We start from the raw sequence: 21,639 nt of genomic DNA on the forward strand, positions 1-21,639 counted from the left end.
GACCTGGTTTTCATGTACCGTCTAGCCGTAATTTCCGTTTTTTCTAGAGATTAGTCGTACGGCAAAACTTAAAAATTATCTTCATTAAAATACATTAAAACGTTTTTAAATTTAACCTATTTCTTCCGTTTAATAACTTTTTAGTATGGAAATGTTCCATGTTAATACGTTATTCCAGCTTGCAAAATTAATTCAAGTGTACACTTTGAATTGACCGCCAACTGCACCTAACCATGTGTAACGCGTAGATCATTAGCATAAAAGCAAGCAACTTTGCACGTTTTACTTTTGTTATGTATACGTGTCACAGGATATAACGTCCTCAAAATATGAAAACCACAATAACTTGCGGTCCAAAGTATATTGACAGTGGAGTATACGTTAGTGTTTCTATTTTGAGTTCAGTTACTTTATTTTAATTTCCAAGTGTAAATTGCCTAAATAAATACTCCATAAATAGCTAGTTATTACTGACATGTATGTATTTTAGAATAAATAAGCAAACAGATAACAATAAACTCGCGGGAAGTTCACGGAGTAATGGGTTGATGTTAGATGCAGGGTATATAACGGTACCTGAAATACTTCACCTACCAAGATAAAAGCTAACTTAATAAAGAAGTCAGTCAGTCAATCAATCAGTCAGTTGGTCGGTCAGTCAGTCATCTCGCCAGCCAGCCAGTCAGTCAGTCGGTCAGTCAGTCAAGCGGGCAGTCAGCCAGTCAGTCAGTCAATCAGCCATTCAGTCAGTCAGTCAGTCAGTCAGTCAGTCAGTCAATCAGTCATTCAGTCAGTCAGTCATTCAGTTTTAAAGCAGTCACGTACATGCACTGAGTGCATGTACATGACAAATTTCTGCTAATAACCAGCGTTGCTTCTTGCATATCTAATTTTTGCTTCCATTCATCATGGTACTTTATCCGCAGTTGTTATTTTTGTTGTACTAAAATAGTGTAAAAATATTGTAAACTTCATTACAGAAATGAAAATTCCCTTTAGATACAATTAATTTTAAAGGAACCTTTTGAAAGGCAAAATTTGTTGTATACTGACGCAAGACTGGCTTCCAGCGTAATTTTTCTAATTACAGCTGTAGTTTTTATGGGAAAGCTTGTCTTGCGAATTGTAAAAAATTGCTTTTTGAAGTTTCTTCAGTGCGACTTTCGAATTTCTAGAGTTGGAATATACTGACCACGCTTAACGAGTGTGCTCGCTGCTTTCTTGTTGCGCATGGTTCAGGTACCCGCTCCCTAAAACACGTGAGACTTCGAAAAGAAGCATTATTAAGAAAAGTTTCCTGTGAATAAGAAAATCAAGCATTTCAATTTATTGAACGCTTGCCTCTGAGAGTTCCATTGTTTCCCTTTCGCTATTATTCTTTTGTTCCTGGTAGTAGTTATTGTTTAGCATTTTTCATGTTATATATATTCCTTTTGTTAGACTAGCACCATACTAGCACTATTTTTTTTCGCTTTCATTACCTAGCATTAGTATACGAAGCGTTTCAGGAAAATGAAACCCGGACAAAGCACAGCTAGGTATGAGTAGGTTTATTTATACAGTGGAATCGCAATTTTCGAACCAAGGTCAAACTAAAACTGAAGATTAATTTTTTTCAACAATGACACGAGCATGGGACAAAGAAAAAATTCTAAGTGCCCGACGGGATGGCCGGTATCTGGGAGGCCCTTTGGGCGATCTAACCAACTGAGCTACAAGGGGCTCGTGGAGAGCTGGCCATTTCCTAGGTTGATATGTGACACGCGTCCTGCATACTGCTTGGATCAGCAATGTCGAAATCATCAAGGAGCAGCAAGAGAGGATCTCTTGGGAGTAGTAAATAAACCCGTTCAGTTTTATTTCGGGGCAATGACCTTAATTAAGGCTGTTAAGGCGGGGCTTAACATAAAGGTCCTTTTTGAGCAGCTTTACATGGGTTTTTGGAAATATCTCGTTCGCTCTTTAAGCAATGCAAAAATCCTATGCTCGTCAGATAAATCCCGGGCATAAATCTATGTTTAAAGCATGGTTTAACGGTCATACTTTTGAAAATGTATGTAGCTTAGCATACGAAACGTCAAGTTTGGTAAAATGCAATTTTTCATAATGTTTATCACCGCTGTTTGTCCGTAGCACTCAAACACTATCTTCATGGCTTTATTTACATTAGTCACAGTTACAGCTCATTCACAGCCATTTTAATCAGTACCGATGCAAGTCTGAAAGTTGGTCCTATGTTACAAGTGTCCCTTAGTGCGGCTAAATGTGAGCCCTCCAAGTAGAGAGGCCTGTTGGGGCCTTCTGGGGACAGCTGGCTTTCTGGGATATCTTGGGTGCCAATTGAGGATGTACGTTACCATGGGTTCGTCTCGGCCCTTCATCTGGATGGCCCCGCGCTTCTCGAACAGAAAGATAGGGTGACGGCTGACAAACTTTTGTAAACATCTGTGAAAAAAAGACAGGAAACGAAAGCTAGTAATAATAAAAAATCACATATTCACCTGTACCTAGGGCTTTCCACAAGTTGCTCGGCATTTTTTGGCAACTTTTCATGTTTCGAGCAACTTTTTCCCTTTAAGCAACTTTTTTCCTTTCGAGCAACTTGTTGCATTTTGAGCAATTTCTTGACCGAAGATCTCCGAAGATTGTCCGAGTGTTGTTCGAAGGCCATACGAACGCTCCGAAGATTAACGAAGTTTGCCGAAGACTACGTCATCGATATCTTCACGATTTTTTTAAGTGAAAGAATTCAACAAATTTTTGCCTTAAAATGTTATTTATAAAGTGAAATTGCATGAAACTAATTAGAAATCTTACCTTCAATTAGGATTTAGCATATATTTGGAGAAATTTTCTTGATAAAAAGCAGCGTTTTAGATTTTTTTGGCCGCTTCCAAGCAACTTTTTGGATTTTTGGAGCAACTTTCGAGCACCTTTTTCAGAAATTTCGAGCAACTTTTTAAAATATTTCGAGCAACTTGTGGAAAGCCCTTTAATCACCATGCCACAGATCGATTCTTTTTCAGTGATAAATTTTCCGTTGTCACCGTACAAGACACGCGTTTGGAAAGAAAAACAAAACCTCCAAGGAAGAATTATTTTTCCCCATTCCCTCTCCAAACCTGTAGCGATCTTTTCTCACAATTTTGGGAAAGAGTAAAGTGCCATCTCTTCCCAAATCCCAGATGCGTTTGGACAACCGTGGTCCAAGCTCGAGGTCACGTACGTTCGCATGTTTCTTTGAATTGACGAAACATAGAAAGACATGTTAACATTTTCGTTGCATAAAACTCTCAAAATATGTCCAAGTCTTACAGCTTATAAATATTTGGCTACAAATCACCGAAAATATTTTCCGAGCCACAGGTCTCTTCACACATACATGTCATATTGTTATGTACTAGACAGAGTAAAATTTTTCACGTACAGCGGCCGCTAATTTTACCACTTGTTAATCACCTGTAGGTCGTGGCACTGATGCAAACGTTATCTGGTATCCCTGTGGTCTCCGTACGGCTGGTAATATTCACAGTATTACCAAACAAACAGTACCGTGGGGTCTTGTGTCCGACTACACCGGCCACGACCTCACCAGAATGTACACCGATCCTTAGCTGGAGAAACAACAACAAAAAGACAGGAAATTTCAATAGATCGCCTTGTTGAAAAATTCTGATCTAATTCAAGGGATCGAAAGAGCCAGGTGGTAAGAGGTGAACAGCTGCTCCCTGTGGATTTCCTGACCCTACCGACCCTACCCTCCGGCATTTTGCAGGTCTCCCTGCAACGACTTGCCGGTACCTAACCTATTTTTATCTGTCGCGCGTGGAGAGAACCAGCATTATATGTCTTGCTAAAAATTAACTTGCCCAATATCAGACGAGGCCCAAATCCGGATTTTTTCGCTCAGGCCGGAGTCCATCACTAACCAACCGACTTTAAAAAAAATACCTATACCTATGTACCTATATACCATTAGAAAGAGACAATTACTAGTAGGCCACCGTGCGTTCCATATAACGCGCCTGTAGCTAGTATTCGTTCTCTAGCGCTCTGTCGTGAAATTTAACAAATGATTTCAGTTTGATCAGCTTGTATCGGACTTTTCAAGAAACGATTTGCTATTTTTTACTTTATAATTATATTTCATTACTTGAATCTTTCCTCCCCTATGCTTCACTTCCTTGACTGACTCGATCATGTCCAATGCCACGTGACACAAGCTACGCGCATGCCAGGTATTCCTCTCAGGTAAGCCGCTGACCGCCATGTATTTGTCGCCAACTGTTTCCACCTGGTAATATAAGACAGCGCACAAGAGCTTCTAAAGCTCCAAACTTAAAATAGCTTTAATCGGCATATGTTCATTCTTATAAATTTACCTTAGACTAAGCAATAGTCTACTAGATATACCGTTTTATCAATTATGACCTTCTTATATTTTTCATTTTGTTAACTTAGACGTAAGGAACCGAAGATACCAATAAATTCTACATGAAGAAGCAACGTCTAGCACAAACCCTGAGAATGTTTGGCACAGAGTCTGGAGCCCGGGGAGCAAGACTTTTTTGGGCCTGGAGCCCTGGACCCTTTGGACTCCTACCAAATGAAAACCAAGAGGAACTACTACGATGTTGGCCATAACTTTTCTTTAAATTCTTTCAACCGTATAGTCACACATAATTTACTCGTGACCAAGGCATTGTTCTTTTCTCTTACCTTGTATACATCGTTGATTTGTGGATCTGTCAGGATGTCGAACTCGGTATAAATGTTATTTAGAAGCTGAACTATCTCTACTGGCTCGGAATTCTGGCAAATGTTCTCAAAATTGACAATCCCACTGAATAAAATTGTGACCATTTCAAACTTCTCAGCCTGAACTGGACGCTTGTGTCTCAACTCTTGCGTTACTGAAGGCGGTAAAATGGAGTACAGTAATTGATCCGTCAGTTCTTTCTCCTCTGCCAGATCTCTATGGGTTTGGCGAAGTTTATCCGTTAGAATCTCCAGCTCTTTCGTTAGAATGTGATCTTCTTGAAACTGTTCAGAAAGGAGAATTAGATTCCTGGTCACGTCATGTACAGGAATGTCGCTGAGGTACAAGTTATTTTCTCTCAAGTCGTCCAAGTTACCGACACTGGGCGAGCAGAGAAAAAGTAAGCTGTCGAATTCTTCGAGGTAAAGAATTTGTCCTTTAAGCCTCAATGATTTCGAATCATAGTTCGAGTTAACATCGGTTGAGTTTGAAACTTGCAAAAGGCCTGGCCGAGTCGTTAGCACAAAAACAGTGTTAATATGCGCGAGCAAAGCTTCATAGGTAAACTCAATTCTGGGACGAACAAGTTCAAAAACATCAGGCATTGTCAACTGCGCTCGAGTGTTAATACCCTTGATAACCCTACTAAGCGAATCTCCATATTGTAGGATTTCCATATCTCTACCAAACATCAGATGAAATGGAAAAATGCGACAGAACGTTGCAGGAGAAATCTTAGGCTCCGACGACAGCACATCAAGTTCTTTGACAGAGCGAATGCAGGCTGTTTGTTTACAATTGAGCGAAGTTTCAGGGCTGCGAATTTCCTTGATTGCAAACTGGACATCGTCCCCGGCGCGTTCCTTCTGTTTTATAATCTCCACACTTATATCTGTGTTAAGAAGTTTTTTCGCTATTGCTCTGACCAAACCAATGACTATATACTCCAAACCTTCCCTCGAGGAGTAATAGTGAAGGATTAACGCACCATCTTCACGGTCGGACACTCTGAAAGATGGTGCTCGCATGCCTGGGTACACAGCGCCTAGATGGTCATGTAGGGCGTCCAGATTAGAGATGAAATCTCGTAAAGTCCCTCCCAGCACTTGAAGAATTCTGTCGTAACCGGACTCTTGACAAAAATCGAGAAACCATTCTCCAAATAGCTCAAGAATTTTGTTAGCTTCTATTCCTGAATAAAATAAACCGAGATTCGTAATCACTGGAAATGTATTAAGATTGAAATTCAACTTTTATCAAATCTTAGAATTTCTAAAACTCCGAACGTTCCGGTAGTCTCAAGTAAATTTTAACATCATTGCAAAATTGGAAATCGTTACAGATCTATTGTAGATGTGATATGTCAAATACGAGAGACAGTGTTTCATCGGGATATTCAAACACCGAGAAGAGAGTTGAAAATGCGACGCGCAGCGGAGTATTTTTGACAAAATTTAAGGTGTTTGGATAGCCGATGAAACACTGTCTCGAGTGTTTGATATATCTACTCAATCGAAACAAAAATTACGGAGTAAACGGAGAACTAAAATAGTAAAAATCTATGCTTTTTAAGACTGGGTATCCAAACCTCCTTCACGGTCATGATTTCCTTTGTTTCAATTTGATGAATTTTAAGGAGTTTGAGAAAATGAAGTTGATATGTGTATAGAATTATATCAATTATGGCAAACTAGCCGGCATTGTTTCTGTTAAATTTCGGGCAGTTGAAACAGACAGTGTTTTGGAAATTAATTAAAGTGCTGTAATTATGAAAAGCAGCTATTTACAAACAAAAATTCTAATTAACAGTGGAAAATAATGAAGGACCTCATGAAAAGATTTTAGTCTCAACAGATCTTGTCATTTTTTTTCTAAACGGTCCTTTTCAAATTAGCGGCCATTTTGTGTAAATTATACGTACGTTCGCTTTTTTGACATGAGCTTGACAACTTTAAGTCCCGAGACGTAAAAAGTACTTTTAAGGATTATTTTGATGCAAAACGCTCCAGAGCAACTATTTTTGGCAACTCAAGAACAGGAAAGAAATTAGACTAAGAACTAAATTGGAGTCGTGTCGATGCTGTTTGCAAAATAAGCACAATAAGCAAAACAATATTGCCGTATTGTCAGTTCAGTTTGATGTGTAAAGACACCTGATTCAACTAAAATCGTTTTCAGTTTGTTATGAAAGATTTGCAAGAAAATATTGCTCTTCAACACGGCTTTGTTTATACCAAACTGAATTTTAGTGTCGCATTTTTAACTGAGCATTTAGCTGTTTAGATCTGTATACCTAAAACGTGCGCGGCAGCGCCGACAAGGTTGAACGTTATTTCATCCTTGTAAACCACACTGTACAGAAAATGACCATCCATTTCTAACTTGGCGGCTCTCCTAAATTTCGAATAAAAATTAGAATAAAAAAATAGTTGTCACTCTACAATATCAGTTGCATCATCGTCAAAAAGGTCAGGAATTACATCTAGCCACGTAAACATGACTTAATTGACCGGACTTACTTTATTTCCAGCCATTTTCCTTCGCCAAAATTTCGCAGAACGAGGCTTTCCAAAGCGCAGTTCACGAACCCATACTGTGAGCGTGTAGAAAGAGAATAAGGATTCTTAAATAACGCCACAGGTTTGGTTTGTTTTAGTTGAACGATGTAACACTTACCATCATAAAATATACACCGCCCGGCCGGTCTATGCCTGTAAATTATGCCACCGATCTAAGCCATTCCAGCTGCTTACATTTTCTTTTATCTACATTGACAGGTAGCTGATACATTGCAATTGACAAAAATGCTGATTTGTGATTGGCTCATTTCTGGCAAAGATACGAAAAGGATTTCAACGATTGCTTTTTATAAAAACATTTATTCATTTGTGTTTTTTTTTGTCGGTCACTGCTAAATTGAGCTGGTTGTTGACAATGTTTTAGCTGTCCGTAATGAAAAGGCAACGCTGATTTCCGCCATTAAGTGCGACGTTTCTCGCGAAATATACCCTTTTAGTATGTTTTTTATAAATATCACAGTCGGAAGAAAATTCAATAAACGACTTGACACCAAGAAATTCAACAAATGCGGTTCTATCAAAAACAGCTCCAACCAAAAAGAAACAGCGGGTATTTCCATTAAAGGGACACTGTCACCAGTTTCATTTCAAAAGCTCAAGAGCCTAAAGAATGGAAAGTACAAACAGTGGTCCAATTTTGTTAAAAATCACCATGCAAGTGTACTGAGCGATAAACAAGCGATATTATTGTGATGCCATCAGGAACTTTAGCTCACAACTTGAAAAAGTCGGACTGATTTTTTCAGGTTTTGTCCTTGTGGACTGGAAAAAGCACCTAAAAACTATTGTGGCTTCCCTCTTTCTTCAACAACAATTTACTTTATATCTCCATCTTGATGTACTAGGTGCATTTCATGTACTAAAAGACCTATTCGCAAATTTTAGTACTTTTTACCGAAAAGCATTAAAATCCCTGTGACAGTGTCTCTTTAAGTCTTGTTTATTTGATCTGCCAGGCAGCTTTTTGTCCAATGGGTCCAAAGCAACAGAACCACTCATGAGCGTGAAAAAAAAAAATACTGGTACAGTAAAAACCCGCGTGTAAGAACCTACTTTTTTCAGCGTTTGGCAAAACAGGTTCTTGTATTATGGGGTACTTATTGACAGTTTAGGCTAAGTAGGTTCTTAATTTCTACACAGTAGACATTGTTGTTGATTATCAGAAAATAGTATAAAATCTGGTCTGTTCTTTATTATAAATATTTATTAATGCACCCATGTTGCCAAAAGTCCAACAACATACTGTATATACCCCAGTAACATCACCTTTCTGGTTTTTGGTAAAAACATATACAAATTTAATAGTTAAACCCTACATATAAGAACCTGTAGGAATTTGTAGGTTCTTATATTTTGGGGTATTATAAAAGCAAATTTCTGCCAAAGGTTCTTAAATTCCTAGGTTCTTATACGCGGGTTTTTACTGTATTGTATGCAGCAAAGAGAAGATAAAGGGAAAGAGAGCTAATCCCTAAGTAATCCATCTCGAGTTATTTTTAGAAGATACCCATTCTCCCGCAAAAAATGCTACCTCGCGCGTTGCGTGGATGTATCGTGGAGGATAAAAAGTTGAAAAAGTCCACGATGCATACGAAACGAAAGTCGACGGAATCGTTTGAATACAAGTTTCAAACTCGGAATCAAATTTCTTGAATGCAGTTATTACATTCCGAGATGTACTGGGAACATGGCGGATTACAAAGAGCAAATTTCCTTTATCGACAACAAGGCAACATGTTACACTGAATAATACATAGTTTAATAATAATCTTTATAAAGGGGTACGCCGTACTCCCTTGTTTTTTCATATATACATGTAGTCTTCCACTACTAGGTTATTACTTTACAACGTGCAAATTTTTCTAGAAAAAAAAAACAGCCTAAAAATTACACCACGTGTTATGTTGAAAGAACACGAGAACAGATTTTAAATCACATCACAAGCCATTTGCAGAGGGACATCATTTTTTTGTCCCATACTCGGCCATGCAACAACTGCGGAATTTACTTTTTACTATTTTTTACTATTTTCATTAACCGAGCTCAAAGTTGCCATCCTTCTTACTCTACCTCCACATAGGACGCTTTCAACATTGCCGACCCTAGTAGTATGCATGCATGACTCGTACCGCATATGAACTTAGTAAATGGTTTAGCTTGCCAAGAGTCCCCCTAATGGTCGGGTTCCACTCCATGCTCTTGCATCTTTCTCGCGAATTGCACGTTTTTCAGCATTCTTCCAACATTTGGCGTGGTTTATTAAGCCCCTTAACTAATTTTAATGCCTTGTGTAGGGCTTTAATGATAGTACTACTAAATGCCTTGAGATAACTAGAATAAAAGTTCCTAGCTTTTGACCAATCACAATGCCCGCAGCATCTTTAGTATTTTCTAATACGAGCATCTAATGTAACTTTAAAATACACTTATCACACTATTGTCTGTACTGCTATCTACATAATAAATTAACTCTGCTTTTAAAAGGTGACTACCTGGAGTCCATGACTAGGAGAGGTCATTTCCCATATAGACCACTATGCCCAGATTGAGATATATTTAGATGGGTCTGTCAGGTGTTCTTTAAAAATAAAGTTTACCTCACTTGGTAAATGAGAGTTTTTTATAATATATAAAGTAAAATTTACAATTACCGGTATATCTGGGGAAAAGCTACTGTCGTTTTTGCAAGCCTTTGTGGAAGAACTCGAAACGTTTCCAATTATCCATTTCCACGGATACTCCGAACCGTGCCACGTCATTATGACGTCATAAGTACAACTCACGTTGCCTAGCAACTTTTCTCAAGAAAGCCACAGACTCGCTCACTGCGCACAAGCATGAGCATAAGCGCATAAGAAGAACGAGCACACTCATCCTTCTCAAGCACAAGCACAAACAATTTTTGTTTTCTTGTGCTTATTCTTATTGTAAGTGAGAACAGCATAAAAAGAATGAGTGTGTTCTTCTTATGCACTTGTGTTTATGCTGGTACTCGTCTAGTGAAAACCAGCCGTTAGAGAAATCCAATAGCGAAGCGCACGAGGTCTAAAAAAAAATAGAATGCAAATGAATATATCCCCCACGAGGCTTAGAAAACATCAGCGTGTTCTGAGAGAAATAGAAGGAATCTAGGCGAAGTTTTCGTTTTATGAAAGTGTTTTAGGAACTCCGGCTCTTTTAGAAATTGTTTTAGGAAAATCGTCCGCCATTTCGGTTTGTTTGTCTGAGTCTTGTCTGAGTCGTGACGTCACTCGCGTGCTTCGCTATCGAAAACTACGAGTCCGTCTGCTTTTACAGGATAATTATGTGCTTGGTAACCCTGACTGAGTGAACTTAACAGTTCTAATACTAGGCCATAGTTAGTAGAGAGGCATTGAGTTACAGTAGCTACTATTCTTTGCGTTGTATTGTAACTGATACATAAAAATAAAATAAATGACCTTATTTAGACACGGTGTGGTTTAAAGCTATAAGCTTGTGGGGCCGTGTATTCCCGATCGAATTGGAATTTGAAAGTGTTGGTTTTTGTGGAGGAAAACCGGAGAACCCGGAGAAAAACCCTCGGAGCAAGGAAGAGAACCAACAACAAACTCAACCCACATATGACGCCGGGTCCAGGAATCGAACCCGGGCCACATTGGTGGGAGGCGAGTGCTCTCACCACTGCGCCATCCCTGCTCCCCCATACTTACATACACAACTGATACATAATATTATTTTGGCTATAAAGCACCATTTTTGTTTTTATGCCTAAAACAACAGCCTGTACAACAACGCAACGCAATAATCATGTACATACATGCAACTCAGACATCTAATTTTCTGGAACAGCTTGCTACCATCTGAAAGCTGGCAAATAAAGTTAGGCTTTAATTTCCAACACTTACTGTTCCATATACCGTAAAATTCCGGTTATAAGCCCCCCCCCCCCCCCCCACTTATAAGCCCCCCTGGTTATAGGCCCATCAACCTGGAAACAAAAAAATACATACTAGTTATGCAACGCTTTCGAGTGGTATACTATGGAATATCCCACGAGTCACTTGTATTTTCTCGGTATACACACGAGCCTTTTTTATACCATGCCATAGAAAATACGCTTACTAAATTTTGTTGAGAATACAATCGCAACGCACGATGGGAAGGTTGGGTTGAATACCGTCGAATATACAACGGCTTTCCTGTATTCTGATTGGCTGTATTTTCTATGGCATGGTATAAATCCGGTTATAAGCCCCCCCCCCCCCCCGATATAAGCCCCCCTCTACCCGATGACAGTACTGAACAGGGCTAAATGTTGCTTTCTTGTGCGTTTTTAACTTAAAAAACGTATTTCGATCAACACTCTCTAGGTTCGTTTCGAAACGTTTTTTTCCTTCCGCTTATAAGCCCTCCCGAATATTAGCCCCTCCGCTTATAAGCCCACCCAAAATCCCTTACGAAGTTGTATAAGCCCAGGGCTTATAACCGGAATTCTACGGTATATGATTATTTATCTTCTAGGCGTAAAAAGAGAAGAAGATAAGAAAAGAGAAGTTTTTTCCCTCTTTCTCTCCCTCTTCCCAACTCCCCCGCCCTCCCCTTTTGATCCTTCCTGTGAAGTAGGAGGAAATTGGATGTCTTCTCACTGGCCGAGTAAGCCCATACAGAGAGATTCTAGCTTGCACTCAGGCTTACACATTTCAAAACGGCCGGGAGCAAGAAGGTACGTCTTGAAGGCTACATCTTAGAAAAATGGCCAAATTTTTCAAGTTTAAATTTGTCACTGGTTATCCGTTGTTATCTTCTTCAGTCAGAATCAACCTTGTTTATGATTTTCAGTTCAGAATCATCCGAATCATCCTTGTTTATTTTTTTGTTTACTGCTGATTACCTCCTTAGAAAACGTTTATACTGAGATTTTCTTCAATTTATAACTTATTTTACACATCAGAAATCCTAAAATAGCTGATTACCCTCTAGTACAATAATTTTCATCACCTAACACTAAGCACTTTAATTTACTTTTATGGTCTCATGCATGCTTACAAAAGACTTCCCTACAGTGGAAGTCTCACTCTCCATTCTTTCTTTGTAAGATGTATGTTATCATCGGCTCTGGTTTTCCCTTCATAGTGACTGGGCCTCGCTTTTTAAACACAAAGTTCTCATGTGGTTGGCACAACAGGGATCTGTAATGAGAAAGATGACAGTGACAAAAAGACAACAAAAACAAAAGCGCTGATTACAATATGAAAACAAGATTAAAAGGTATCAAGGTATCAAAATTCTTAATGCTTCATTCCTGTATTGTGCTAATTCGAATTCGATTTAGTGCTAAGATAATGATCATAATGTGTGTTAAAAAAAAAAAAAAATAATAGGAACAGTAACATTATCAAATATACAGTGGGTTGAAAATTACTACCGGTACCTGACGTCAATAGCTTCAGTGTCACTTGCTTCAATAAGAAACTTACTAGACTTAGTTGAGAAACTTATACGAACAGCACTGTTTTTGTAATGCAGCAGGTGAACAATGTAAATCAGATGAACAACGATTGATCTGAATGTACTCTGATGGGAGGGGGGGGGGGGGGCTCTGAACCTCTCGCTGCCTGTATCTCTTTCTCCGCTTCCCATACCTCTTTCTCCCGCTTCTTGCCCCTTTCTGTAGTGGTTCCCTTCTCTTTGTCCAATTTTTGCAAAAAGTTGAAATTTTTATTTCAATTTCTCCCAGTTCCAACCACCTTAGGAATCCCACTTCTCGCCCCGGGGGGGGGGGGGGGTGGGGGGGGAGGGGTATTCGAAAAAGTTTTGTACGGGGAGGCTCCGCCCGAAGATCCAACCCCTTACCCTTTTATATACCATTTTGATAGAAAAGGTACCCCTTTTGTATACCTTTTATTGCAAAAAGGCACCCCTTTTATATACCTACACCACATCACATTTACCTAAAACGGGATGTTTTCTTGTCATTTTTATGTATTGCTTAATAAATTAAGATGATACATCCAAAAGTTGCGTCTGCTTGAAATATTTAATGTAAAGGCTTTTTAAAATATCATTATGGAAGATTTCCCTACCCTTTCATATACCTAAATTTGTGAAATTCCTACCCTTTTATATACCTGGAGCCTGAAAAAGGTACCCCTTTCGGGCGGAGCCTCCCCGTATAGGCCATTATAGGGAGTACCCCCCCCAGGCTTCTCGCCCTCTCTTCTCCTGCCTCCCACCCCTTTTCTCCCTGGCTCCCGCCCTCCTCTCCCTCTCCTCTCCCTCTCCACTCGGATGGAACTGCACAGTATAAGGCTGCCTACTAGATTAAAAGCGCTTACATAATAGGGGTGGTTATTTAAGGTACCGGTAGTATCATTTCAGTTTTCTCACAGTCCAGAATAAGAAAACACTCTAATCTAGTAAAGATTGTCACCTGTAGGCATATTCTGTAATATTGATCTTTCCCCGCAGTCCAGTAGTTTCTGTGCGACTGGTCAGATTGACTGTGTTTCCAAACAGGCAGTAGCGTGGCTTCTTTTGACCCACAACACCAGCCACAACCTCACCAGAATGAACACCGATGGTAATCTAAAACAAGAAAATAAACACTATGATTCTCAAGACTACAAAATGAATCAATTCATAAAATTTGACCTTATTGTACATTCAAAGAGAAGGAATTTTTGCTGAATTTGAAGAAAATGCAGTTTTATCCTAATAACTCAAGCCTTCTGCTAACTCTAACCTTTTTTGATTCCCCTCACTCCAAGTCATTTTCTTGGTATTACTTATTTTATCCTTAAAAACTCGACCCCTGATAACTTGCACCTTTTTGATTTCCCTTGAAGGTTGGAGTTATGGGGACTCAACCATGGCTTACGGTATTTAATAAAGGATTTTCAAGCCCTATTAGGGGTACCAAATGTAAATTTGAGACTTTGTGAGACAGCGAGACTGATCTATCTTTTCTTCAAGCCTGAGACTTTCTCAGCCTTGGAAAAGAAATCAAGACTCCGAGAAGGCCTCCCAGAAAAAATTGAGACAACAAGACCCTTAGAATTTGGCCAAAATTCTGAAAGACATGCATTTTTTGAAGGACCATTCACCACCTCTCCTATTCTTAGGTTGGGAGTTGTTATATATTACCTGCATCTTTCGTCCGCGAGCATTCACTTCCTGTACAATGTCAATCATGTCCAGGGCCAGATTTGCAATATTGAGGGCATGTTTTGAGCATCTTGTTGGTAAACCACTCACAGCCATGTACTTGTCTCCTACTGTCTCAACCTAACATACAAAATGTGTGGTCAGTTTCATACTGTGTTGGTGATCTAGATCGATCAGGAACGAAAAATGGTCTTTTTCGGGGTGAAAAAAAGGTTGAGTAATGCCCAATTTTGTCTCCTTTAGGGGTTTAAATAAAATTTTCTGATGAGCATCCCTGTCTCTTTCACATTAAGTTCCCCCACCCCAGGAACTGAGGTGACCTTTTGATTTGATTGCTGCATTTGCGGAGGGGGATAGGGGAGCAGGAGCCCAGGAGAAAAGGGGCAGTAAAAAAAAGCGGCAGAAGGGAGAGCGGGAGGTGGGATTCCTAAGATGGCAGGAACCGGGAGAACGAGTAAGATTTTGCAACATTTCGCTACATTTCACAATAGATATGGGAGAATGGCTATAAAAAGGGGCAGAAGGTGACAGTAAAAAATACAGGAAGTGGGAGTAAATGGCACAGGAGGCGGGAGGTTCAGACTCCCCCTTTCCCGTCCGTGCATTTACTGGCTCTGCTGAAGCCTTACCTTGAAAACCTCATTGTTTCTGTCAGCCAGAGCATCAAACTTAGTGTACGTCTCATTCAAAAGCTCCACAATTTCCATGGGTTCACTGCTTTGATTACAATAATGTGTAAAATCAACAATTCCACTGAACATGATTGTGACAAGCTCATACTTTTTGGCCATGACTGGTCGTTGCAGCCTGAGGTCGTTAGCCACTGATGAAGGCAAGATGCTGTACAGGAGTCTGTCGGTGAGTTGCTGTTCCTGTTGTAGCTCGCGCGATGTCTGCTGAAGCTTGTCGGTCAAAATTTCAAGACGCTGAGACAGACGCGACTCTGCATTGTGTTGTTCTGAGAGGAGGATGAGATCTCTGGTGGCATCGTGGATTGGGATGTCACTGAGGTACAGACCTGGAATACAGTAAAAACCCACGAGTAAGAACCTAATTTTTAAAAACTTGTTAGGCAAATATTTGCCAGTTAGACAACCTCTTTATAAGAACCTCTTTAGCCTAAAAAAATCAATTAAAAAGTTGAAAATCATAAAATATTATTGATAAAATCACAAAAATAAAAATAAAAGGAAAAGGAAAAGGAAAATAAGAATAGCCTAAATTTGTGCAAATTACCATTTGTGTAAGAACCTGTTTGGGAAAGTGCAGATTCTTACTCACTAATCTGCCCTAAAATATAATCTTCCCTATCTTAGGAATTATAACTTATTACATGAAATTTTTGCGACACATTTATTTCGTGAATTACGTGATTCCAAAAAAATCGCGAAATTAAAGTGACGCGAACAATAAGTGTCGTGAACATAACATGAGGCGAAAATTAAGTGACTCACATTATGTCAGTTATCAAGAAATAATAAGTTTAGTACAACTAAAATCAATGTGAATGAATGTTGTCATCCGAATTGTCTCAAGAACAATTATTCATGTATGTACAAGCATGACCTACTTGTAGACAGGGTGAGAACTGCTCTGTTGTTGCTATTGCCGAGATTTAGTCCCTCCCTTACGTTTTTGTTAATTTTGAAGTTATTGTTCCTTTGATGAAGTCGTTTTATGTATAAATACTAATTCAAGGGCAGGTTATAAAATAATATTACCAAGGAAATGTAAATTGTGTTTTACTCAAAAATGCGAAATGAAAGTGATTCAAAATACAAAATTTTCGCAAAATCCCGAAATTTAAGTGTCGCAAAAGATGTGCACCTCAAAACGGCGAAATTAACATGTCACGAAAATGTAACAACTAAAGGTAGTTCTTTTTTTTACTACCAGTACCTATTAAGATGTCTGTCTTGTAGACCTCTGTTAGCTATGTCTACTGACCTATTTCATTCAGACCATCCAAGTTAAGAACACTTGGGGAACAGAGGAACATTATGCTGTCACATTCAGGGAGATACAGCATCTGTCCACGGAATCTCATTGTCGGAAAATCCAGGGTACCTATGTCATCCTCTGAAACTGTCGTCAAACTTTCAGAATCCAAAAGTCCTTCTTTTGTTTTGACAACATACACCTTGTTAATGAACTTCAAAATGTGATCAAATGTTAGTGGCATATGAGGACGGATGCATTCAAACACCTCATCCAGCTTCGTCTGGCCAATTTTCACTGAGGGAAGAACTCGGAGCAGAGAAATGCCAGCTTGGTAAATCACCATTTCATTGTCGAAGAGGATGTGAAATGGACATGCTTGGCAGAATGTTTGATTGCTGATTCTAGAACCTAGCGTGACCAACTCCAACTTCTGCTCCATCTTTTGAAGTTGTTTATCATGCTGTTTGAGTTGTGCTACGTCGTCATAATTCTCAGGTGTGACGATAATTTTTGACCACGTTTTTTCTTGACTTGTCGGCACAGATATCTCAATGTTTACCTTGGTTTTATAAACTTCCCTTGCGACTGCTTTCACGACGCCTACAACCATGTACTCGAGCCCAGCCCTTTCAGAGTAATACAAGATTTCTATACCACTGCCATCTGGCGTATCTTTGGCGTGGAAAGACGGTGCTCGCAAGCCCGGGAAAATAAACAGGAGATGCTCATGAAGTGCGTCCAGACTGTTGAAGAAGTCTTTCAGGTTACTTCCGAGACTGTCAAGCATCTTTTCATAGCCTGAGTTTTGGCAAAATTCAAAGAAGATTTCCCCAAACTTTTCCAGAATGGCATTGTGTGGTAGTCCTACAGACAAAGAAAAATATACCGTAAGACTTTTACTGCATGTTCAAAAGCTAAGAGCTACATGTTAAGGATTCCAGTGTACAGTGTAATTCTATTCTCTTTCTCTTTGTTTTTTTATTCTTGGGATTTTTACAGTACAAATAAATGTTGTTAACAGACCTGGCCCTGGTTGTTCAAAGGGTGGATTACGCTATCAAACAGATAAATCCCTATTCAGTGGATAGAATAGTTTGTTTTGTCAACACTTATCGACTGGATGGTGATTCATCCACTGGATAGCATTATCCACCCTTCCATTATCTGGGCCCTGTCATTTCCCCCCATGTGGGGGACCCTTAGGGTGGTGGCAAACAAGGACACATTGTTGTATACCTGCCAACTTTTTCTGGGTCAAAGGCGTGAGATTTTTATCCTGAGAGTGCTAGGATTTCCGGAGATGACACGACCATTCCCGAAGATTCCCGACGATGACTGAAGTATTCCGAAGACGTTCCGAACATATCCCGAACACAGTCCCAGGACGTGTTTTGCTAAACACGACCACATTCTCAATGCTTTTCTTGTCAAAACTCTGAGATTTCGAGGAAAGAATCGTCATATACATTAACTCAGTTTCCATCAAGTTTTCGTTTCTCACATTGGTTTGAGTTCACATATTTTTGGAAAATGTTTCAAATTTGGTGTCTACAACAAATGTTGCACAGGCAGGCAAACAGGCAAACATTTGTGTCCGCAACATTGTGTCCTTCTTTGCCACCACCTTTAAATCAAAATCCCCTAGTCACTCAGGACCCCGCCCTGCCCACCCACACACCCCACCCCCACACCCCACCCCCACCCCATACCACTCCAAATAAATTATTGTCACTTGCATTAACTCTGTCACAAAGTTTTTTTTTTCCACAAGTTATGAATAGAATAAACGTCTGGATGATTTTTACAAGTTTTAACTGTTGCCAAGTGAAAAATGGTATTTTGGCTTTGGCACGGTTGCTAGGTCATGTGTCAATTTGACATCACATCAATGCAAACATTGATCACTTTAATTACCCTCTCTCCAGGGGTGCCTTATGTCTGAAAAAAAAATCATATAAACAAGACTGACAAAGCACTGTCGCTTTTCTAGTATCAATAAAAAGCTTTAAAAACCTGACAAAGCAACAAAGGGTTTTAAAACGAAGCAATTTAACCGAGAAATGTCTCGAATTCACGCATTCTTCACATCTTGACATAAAACAGATGGGGCTCAAATGCCTTGATCAGTAAGCTTAATAACTATTATTTGATCTTTAGCGATTTAAGCTTACTTTTAACATTTATCTTCCACTTCAGCGTTTTCCAGGCTATTATTTTTTTGACAAATATATTCAAAGATTTCCTTTAATTTTTAATGCGCCTAAATGACATTATAATCATAGGGATATTAAAATGTCTTAGTTTGCCGGTTACAAAAACATTCATAAGATAAAGGTCTGCTATTTTTGTCTGTAAATAAAGGCAAAGCAATTCATTTCGTTCGACAGAGCGCTGCAACTTACACTAGAAGTAAATTTAAAAGCACACGCGCGACCTCGCTCGTTCGTTGAATTGAAATCAGCTCAAGCCAGGTCCACCGACAGAAAGCCTTCATGAAAATGTTTTCGAAAACACCAAAGACAATGCCGTTATAATATTATTACTTCGCCATTTAGGAATTTCAATTTTTCATACAAAATTTTAAAACACAAAGAACGCGAATGCGAAAATCCAGAATTAGAAACCCCCGGGCGAACAGAACAGCGAACAAATATAAACACAATGCTCACTCACCAAGAACTTCGGAAGCGACTCTTAGCAAGTCGAATGTATTTTGATCGTCATATATTCGCCGTTGGCTGAATTCTCCTGTTTCTCCCAAATCGAGATTCGCTTTCTTCCTACGAGGAGAAGATTAAAGTAAATCAATCGCGAAGGAAAAATTCTTGACATATTGCAATCAATACTGTTTAATTGTGCGGACGCCGGGGCCGCTTCGCTCGATCGGTTAAAGCTTATGCCTGAATTTCAAATTACAAACGCTGATTTGTAAATATATACATACAGTATTTCTTCCCATGTATCAAAGCTGCTCTCTCGTATTATTAACTCCTGTAAAGCTTGGTTTACAAAGCCGTACATGGTCGAAGTTCCGCACAGACCGTCGAGAGCAGCAGAAGCAGTGTTCGCTCCCAGCGATAATTGACTTGACACTCGACACTTTCCACTATCGCCTAAACGACCAAAACAAATGTCATCTAGTTTGCATAATAATAGCAATCAATCGTATTTTCTTTTGATCGTTCGATAGGCTCAGAAGAACATTTAAGCTTGTAAATAACCTTCTCCAAGCGTTAAATCTTCTCAGATTGACCAGAATTAGGAAATTGATCTGACCGAACGATTCCCGCCTAAAATTACCGGGAAAACTGTGCACTGTACTGATGGCATGATGGGAATTGGAAAGGCGGGATTGAAGATATTTATACCGCTATCAGAATTGACCACCTTCCAAATTTAATTACGTCTATATATTTTCTGACACCAAGGAGCTAAATAATTGGCTGCTTGGAGGTTTAGTGCAGAAGGGTGCGGAATGCAAAAATGGGCGTCACGCGGGTGGAGCGTTGTGTGACAACAGAGGGAGTCGGGGGGGGGGGGGGGGGGTAAATGATCCGGCGACGTCTCCAGAACTGAGATGATCTTGATTGCGAGACTTTCACACAATATGACACCATATTCCGGCTTAATTGTAAAGGGAATTGCAAATGGTCACCTTTCCTTTTATTGAAGCACATGTACCTAATTATTATTTATTATTAATCTTTATTTCAACACGGTAGAAATAAAATAATGGACTTCTGATCAGGCCTCCCTAGTCCTATATAGCACTGTAACTATAAAAAATTGCCGGCATCTGCTATGACTACTTTTTTTTTTTTTTTTTTTTTTTTTTCGTTTCTAATTTGAGTTTTTTTTTTAATTTTTTTTTAATTTTTTTTTTATTAATGCATTTACATAAAACAAGACATTACATAATCGATACGCTACTTACAAAAAAAAAGAAGCTTGTACACACACAAAAATTACATTGACGATTACAGTGAGTACATTCAAACATAATTACTACTAGTGCTTTTTTTTTTACAGTGTTTTTTCCTTTCTCTTGTTATTAGATAATAAAACCTACTGGTAACAACAATATTTATTGTCTTAAGCATTTCTATTGATAGAAGAGAACATAAAGTATCTAAATTAGTGTAATGATATATGTGCACAGTTACGACAAACAATTGCTAACTTAAAAAAACACACACACACAGTAACAAAAAAAAAGTAATTTTCTAAAAGAAAGAAGAAAAAAAAATTACAAAAGATTTCCGTATGTTTCATTGAACTTAGTAAGACTATTATTTTGTATAGCAATTTCTCTTTGTATATTAACTTTGTCCATTAAGAGTGCCATAAAACTGTTGAAACATAACTTTTCGTCGTGTAAGCATTTGCAGTATATGGAGTACTTTGCGATAAGAAGCGTGTAGTTTAAGGTGTACATGTGCATTTTGTTGTCAAAAATTCCATATAAAATCATACTGTTTGATAGGGTGATGTTTTCTTTAGTTTTACTGGACCACCAATTTTGTGGTCCATTAAAACTAAAAAAGTTCCAAGAGGGGGACTTTCTCAGACTCGTACCCAGTCGCTTCTCTTGCGAGTAACGACTGGGTACGAGTCTGGGACTTTCTTACAAAGTGACATGGATGCTCGTCCTACATTTTGAAAAAACAGCTGATGTAGCCACTAGAATATCCATTTCTGGGGCGTGGCTTACTAAAAGGTCCCAGTGAAGACTTTAAACAAAAATCACTTCCTGACAGGGACTCCTGCGTCTTGACAACCAGTTCTTCAGGTTCTTGCATATCTGTGGTTTACTTTGAAATCGTACCCTCCCCCGGGGCCAAAACCTCGCAAGGGTAACAAATTATAACGTTTTACTACCGGGATGAGAGCGGCTTTACATAACAATCGTGGTTTCATACCGTTCTATTTTACCCTTGAAGTGAAGTTTGGGAAAACGTGTTACAGCAGCCTTTCTTGTACAACACACGTTCCTTTTGGATTTGTGTTAGGAAAACCGCCCTTGGATGGCTATAGCCTGCGTGGCAGGCTGCTACGCAGGCTAGGATGGCTATTGTGTTTTGCTGTAGGCGCGGTTCGTTGTTTTTGAATCTTTTGTTTTACGTTACTGGTGATTGCAACTTCAAGAAATTGCTGTTTTTACTGAAAAATACTCCAGACCTCTTCAATATTAAAGACTCTCATTTAAGATTTTTC

At 39.1% G+C, this 21,639-nt stretch overlaps 1 protein-coding gene across 1 annotated transcript; it reads right to left on the reverse strand.

Moving 5' to 3' along the window:
• Nucleotides 1–1,844: 1,844 nt before the first annotated feature.
• Nucleotides 1,845–19,710, reverse strand: LOC144655091 (uncharacterized). Its single transcript, XM_078515309.1, has 13 exons — nt 19,370–19,710; nt 19,099–19,205; nt 16,432–17,289; nt 15,114–15,502; nt 14,464–14,604; nt 13,751–13,905; nt 12,393–12,509; nt 7,279–7,470; nt 7,053–7,153; nt 4,720–5,951; nt 4,154–4,294; nt 3,460–3,614; nt 1,845–2,445 (listed from the first exon to the last, which is right to left on the reverse strand). The coding sequence occupies exons 1-13, from the start codon at nt 19,444–19,446 to the stop codon at nt 2,238–2,240; spliced, it is 3,873 nt and encodes a 1,290-aa protein (XP_078371435.1). The 5' UTR covers nt 19,447–19,710; the 3' UTR covers nt 1,845–2,237.
• Between the last annotated feature and the right edge of the window lie 1,929 nt (nt 19,711–21,639).

This window comes from Oculina patagonica, chromosome 5 (genome assembly GCF_052425735.1).
Source record: "Oculina patagonica isolate OP01 chromosome 5, crgOcupat, whole genome shotgun sequence".
In the NCBI taxonomy this organism is placed as follows: domain Eukaryota; kingdom Metazoa; phylum Cnidaria; class Anthozoa; order Scleractinia; family Oculinidae; genus Oculina; species Oculina patagonica.